Consider the following 6,000-nt stretch of genomic DNA (forward strand, 5'->3'; position numbering starts at 1 on the left):
TCTGGAACAGCTGGAAACCATCTTTCGTACATTTGAAGATGGCGATGATACCATGTCTCCTCCAGCATGCCTTCCTCACAGGCTCAGTTCTAGCTCCTTCCTACCACAGCCCCGAACACTGTCTTCATGGCTCTCTGCTGACCCCTCTTCAAGCAGATGTTTGTAAACAGCTCCTTGCACAGGCTGCCCAAAGCCTGAAGCCTGATCAGCATCTAAGGCTTTGGCCCTCTCAGGGCTTAGATGGATGACAAAGTTGGAGGGACCCTGGCAACGGTTAATCCTTACCCTCTGTGCTGGCCAGACAGAGTACACAAGAATTGTGCACTCTGAGAGAAGGAAGAGGTTTCAAACTGAGACAGATGGCCCAGAGTCGAGAGCAACACCTTAATAAACATAAATCCTCACTCATGTCATTTCAAATTATTTTTAATCAAAATAATAGGTGAAGTATCTCAAAAATTCAATTTCCATTGCTTTTTTTTTTTTTTTAATGTATTTGGTACAGGGTTTCACTACACAGCTCAGACTCAAAGTGATCCTCTTGTTTTCAGCCTTTCTAGTACTTGGCTTATAGGTGCCACCACACCCAGACTCGGGTGCGGGCTCAGTACACCCAGGGTGGGGCCACTGCAGCCTGTGGTGCCGGGGATCGAATCCCAGTCCCCTCGCTTGCCTAAGCAGGGGCTTAGTCCACTGAGCTATCTTGCCAGGCTTCCACTGGTAGTTTTGATCAGAAAAAAAGAGAGGTTGTTTTCTTCCCCATCCCTAAGGACAAAAGTGTGCCTGTTTCTGTGGAACTCATCAGCCACACTTAAAAATTACATGTTCTTTCTATTATTTCTTGATTTCTTTTGTCTTTTTCTGCAGTGCTGGGATTGAACCCAGGGCCTTCTGCATGCCAGCAAACCACTGTACACCGAGTTCCACGCCCTGACTCCTCTTGAATTTTCAGCTCTCGATACTGTCTATTGACTTTTCATTATGGAAGACTCAGGTTTTAGTTTCTCTTTCAGCCTAAATAACCCACCTCCGTATGCTCACTTTTCATCTCCACCTCTTTCCCAATCTGATTATACTGACTTCTAATGTAACACTTAGCATTTACATTATTAGTGCATAGATAACACAGCGAACACCGACGACAGCCACATCAAGTGGCACATTTCTTTACCTGTGCATTTTTGGTTTCTCCAAGAGTTAGGGACTGTGTCACTTTTTTTTTTTTTTTTTTTTTTTGAATAAGGCATACGAGATGTTGCGGCGTGACTGGAGTTCAGACGTGTGCTCTTCCGATCTCCTGTCTTTGTAATTCAAAACAGGTTTAAGGTTTTTTTTTTTTTTTTTTTTTTTAACCCATTTCCTTTCTACAGGCTTTAACTAAATGCTTCACCAAAGAGCAAATCTAAGCCCATCTTCTCTTCTCTGTCTGTTTCTCCTTCTTGAAGCCAGCTTCTCTGGAGTCTACGCCTGCCTGCTGCATCCTGGCCGGGACATTTGGCTTCTGCAGCGCGGCGTACCTTCCCAGGAACGCCTTTTTCTTCTCTGAACTGCAGCTCATTTTCCGAAACTCATGCTTCCTCCCTGTCTTTATTCTCCTTTCTTGCTGACTGGTAGCAGGAACAGGTACAGAATTCCAGTTTGGGAGCCCTCTCGCCCCGCTTCGACAGCCCAGCTCCGCTGAGCTCCTGGCTCCGAGCTGCTGTGGAAAGTCGCGCCCAGCCTGGCCTTCATCCTCTGTCTGTGAACTTTGATCTTTTGTTCACTTGAGGAGACCTTCTGGGACCTTCTCTTTCCTCACATCCTTAATCCTGGGAATTTTTCTTTGATGATGTCTTTAAAAAACTTTTTGTCTCTATTTCTGGAACTCATAGAGTCAGATATCAGTCTCCTAAATATCTCTGACATTTTGTCCTGTCCTTTCACTCCTCATCTCCATCTCTGTGTCTTTTGTTCTATCTCTCCAAGAACCTTGAACTTTATATTCTAATAATTCAATAGAAATACTTCACTTTTGTATTTTATTTTATTTCATTTATTTATTTATTTATTTTTGGCGGAACTGGGGATTGAACTCAGATCCTTGAACTTGCCAGGGAGGTGCTTACTCCACTGAGCCATCTCCCCAGCCCTAGAAATACTTCACTTTTGCAGTTTATTTATTCATTTATCCTTTGATGCTGTGAATCGAACTCACAACCTTGTGCTTGTCAGACAGGTGCTGCGCTGCTTGACTATATCCCTGGCCTGCAATGTTTATTTATTAAAAGATCTTTTATGTTTTCTCATGATTCATTATTTTTTTGGGGGAGTCTTAATTAATGGGTATAATATATTTTGTTCTTTCTGACAATAATATAGGTTAATTCAAATGCTGGAGTGACTCTGTGTGAGGGGCGTGGCTTGCTGCCCGTGTGTCGCCATTTGTTAGCAGTCAGAGAATTCGTTTCTCTGGGCCCAGATGGCCCCACCTCCAGGTCTTTACTTGAGGTAGAAAGAATTCCCTTACCTCCTCGTGGGGAATCACCCTGGCTCCAGGCATCTGGGGAGCTGAGCTGTGGATGCTGGGGGCTGGATACGCTGGGTCCTCACCCTCCAGAATTTAGACTTCCGCTTCCTCTCCCTATTTGGGTCCAGAGCCTCCCCAGTTTCAGCCATACCAGACATCCCAAGTCCAGACACCCCAAGTTCTTACTGGTTTATCTCCTACAGCCAGTCCCTGGAATTGTACTTTGCACTTGAATTCCTGAGCCTCTCTTCAGCCTGCATCTTTTTAGAGCTTCCTTTATCAGCCAACAACAGGCTTAGCCCTGCGGCTCCTTCCTATGCGGTGGCCAGTCCCCTGTCTCTCTCTCTCTCTCTTTTTTTTTTTTTTTTGTACCAGGGATTGAACTCAGGACCTTGTGCTTGCCAAGCAGGCACTTAAGCCACTGAGCTATCTTCTCAGCCCCTCCTTTTTTCATTTCTTTGTGATTTTATTTGGGAGGGGATAAGGTTGAAGAGAGGGGAGAGATTAAGAGATAATTGTGTTTGCCTCTCAGGACTCCAATTCAGAGCCCTCATTGAAAATGCAAGAGCCTGAGTTTAATCCCCAGTTCCGCCAAAAAAATAAATAAATAGAAAATAAAAATTAAAAAAAAAGCTTAGGCTTTGTTGTTCTAAGATAACACAAAATGACTTTGTCAGATGAAAGTTACCTGCTGGCCAGTTTGGCTAGAATGATCTTTGCTCTCCTACATAGGCACAAGCAACACACAGCCCCCACCCACCTCCTGCCTCTGGGAGGTTCTCAAGGCCAGGAGCAACAGCCCCTCTCCGGGTGCCCCAGTATCCCTAATGATGGGCCTCCTCAACAGCACCGCTATTAAAAACCCACAGTGCTCTGTACTGTGAGAAGGGAGCTGCTCAGGCGGCATGAATCATCCCCATTGACTTTCCTACCGCAGGGAAACTCGGGCTGATCTCCTCTTTTGGTCAGGGAAACTGGAGGAGGATCAGCCCTAAAGGGAGTAAACTTCCTGCTTGGGTCCAGCTCTGTCCCTGTCCCTGGGATCTGCTCTTCTGGCTGCAGTTTCACAGTCCTGTGCAGGTCACACACAAGCAAGGCAAAGGATTCAGGTGAGTGTGGGGTGTGCTTGTGCAGCCCAGGTTGTTTTCATAAGGTCCTGGGTTCTAAACAGAAAAGCAAGCAACTCACTATTGCTAACTGTGGACATGAGCCATAGTTTATAGTTACACATAATTTCTTTAGGACTTAAAATTATTTTCCAAGCAAACATTGCCCTGATTTTACATAAAGAAAGGCAGGGCTCTCAGCCTTATTGAATTGTACTCAAAAGACATCAGTAGTTTTTAAAGTCTCAAGTAAATGAGAAGAGATATTTACAGAGAATTCAATTCTTTCTTTTAGGAATTTTTCAGTTCTGAGCATCTGATCATTTTGCTGCTTGGTTTCTTTTGAAATTTTCCAGGTGAACACAAAGGAATCTGGAAATACGACAGGTTTAAGGCATAACATTTGGTTCATCACCAGCTGAGTATCTAGCCCTACTTTTAGTCTTTTATCCTCATTAACTAAATTTAAAGATCAGATCCAAACTCCTGAATGTTTTTTGAGATGCATGACATGAGGCTGGCAGACTACGGGGGAAGGCTGCACCTACCTGTTGAAATACCAGCTCACCACTGCCCCCGCGACAGTCATTTGCTGGCAGGCAAGGATGAATTCGCTTGTCCAGATGAGCCCAATTAAATGGTACCACCACATATACCGAATGCCCAAAAGAGGGGAAAAGTCCACTTGGCCCCCTTCAATAACCTGGGCGCTGCCTAAAATTGGAAACACAAGCAAACCTCACGTTACTGATTTTCTAAACAGGGCAGGTGGTTCTGCAGGCCACATTTCTTCATGCCTGGTCTTCAGCAATACACGAAACACAAATGCCAGTGTGAAGTTGGAAGCACCCAACATAGCTGAACATCTCCATAGCAAATCCTAAACATTGAGAATGAACCTTAATTACTCTTGAATATAATTACAGTTACATCAGGAAGCAATTTTCAAGGCACTTGACAAGTACTCTAATACTCATTTCACCTTACAGATATGAAAATCAACATTTGAAAGAGTCCGGTGACATCAGTAGAATTCCATGACACATTAGTGGGAGGGCATGCTAGACTCCAAAGCCCAAGGTTTCCTAGCACTCCACCCTGCCACAAGACAAATGTGTTACACTGATGAAACCACTGAGCCATTAGGACAATGAGAAAGAACACGACTCCAGCAAACTTCGAAGGAGCACCTTGTACTCAAAGGAATCTGGTTCCCTTCAAGAAAAGTGCTCCTAGCGCCTTTCCAGTGTCGACTGCTCCGAGTTCCAGTCTCAGCTTTGGTCTTCTGGGTATGCTGGGATGTGTCACCTGGCTCCCTGGTGCATGTTTTCTGTGTGTCTCTGTTTCCTGGTGCAGTCGAGAATGGAGATGACCTACGCAGTGATTGGTGTAGGGCATGGGCCTAAAGAGGTATCACGGTCTACGGGATAATGCGCACTATGATTATTATTAAGAATTTTTTTTTTTTTGTATTTAGTACAGGGTATACAGGGTCTCACTACATAGATCAGACTCTTAGTGATCTGCCCATGTTCAGCCTCCTACAAACTGGGATTATGGGCATGTGCCACCATGACCAGTCTAGATTGCTGTCTCAGTGCCCCCTGGGGGCAGGCCTGGTACAGCACACCAGGGATCAAACCCTGGCCGCTGCATCTGCCTACGCAGGCACTTTAATCCGCTGAGTTATCTGGCTGGCCCTATTATTAATAATTCTTAGGGGCACAGTGTTGCTTTAAGTTGAGGCTAGCAAGAAAGCACAGCAATGTTTTGCCATTCAGGTGTCTACATCTTGCTCTCCTTCCCCTCCTGGGAAGAAGATCTTGGACTAGTTCTGCAGCTTTGTAGCCATGTGGTTTCTAGAGACCTTCCTGACAGGTTACAGCCCAAGTACAGGCTGCTGAGTTATCATGGTCCTGGCCGACATGGCTGAATCCCCAAAACAGTGCCTTACCTTCCCAATGACCACTTCCTCCCTCTTCCCCACTCCAGCCCGGGATAAACTTCCTTTGACCTTTTCCACGCACACATGGGAGCCTCCCAGCAGCTCCCTACATGTTGCTGAACCTGCCCCGCAACTCTGCCCCTAGCAAAAAACTCCATAAAGTCTCGGGCTCCCTGTCTCCCGTCAGAGGATCCACCCAGCTCCCTGCCCTTGGTCCTCTCCATGTCTTCAGTGTTAATAAAGATTTCCCCTCCCCCTATTTCTGTTCCCTGTTGCTGCCAACGCTGCCATTGCTGCTACAGCTAAAACCCATCACCTCCCACTTTGTATTCCAAATAAACTACTGTAAGGAAAGGGCCTTTGGTGAAACCTACAATTTAGACATGATTTAAAAGACAGGCTATTTAGATGCCAATAGAATATTTACCTCTGACAGGACAAAA

At 45.4% G+C, this 6,000-nt stretch overlaps 1 protein-coding gene across 5 annotated transcripts in view; it reads right to left on the minus strand.

Annotated features, from left to right (window-relative positions):
- Positions 1-6,000, minus strand: part of Slc44a3 (solute carrier family 44 member 3) — an 86,710-nt gene that overhangs the window by 36,594 nt on the left and 44,116 nt on the right. For all 5 annotated transcript variants that reach the window (XM_023720319.1, XM_004635703.2, XM_004635704.2 and 2 more), the window contains one exon: positions 4,161-4,326. In XM_023720319.1, coding sequence (XP_023576087.1) covers positions 4,161-4,326 — 166 coding nt within the window. The remainder of the gene's footprint in view (positions 1-4,160; positions 4,327-6,000) is intronic.

Source organism: Octodon degus, unplaced genomic scaffold (genome assembly GCF_000260255.1).
Source record: "Octodon degus isolate 3935 unplaced genomic scaffold, OctDeg1.0 scaffold00074, whole genome shotgun sequence".
Classification (NCBI taxonomy): domain Eukaryota; kingdom Metazoa; phylum Chordata; class Mammalia; order Rodentia; family Octodontidae; genus Octodon; species Octodon degus.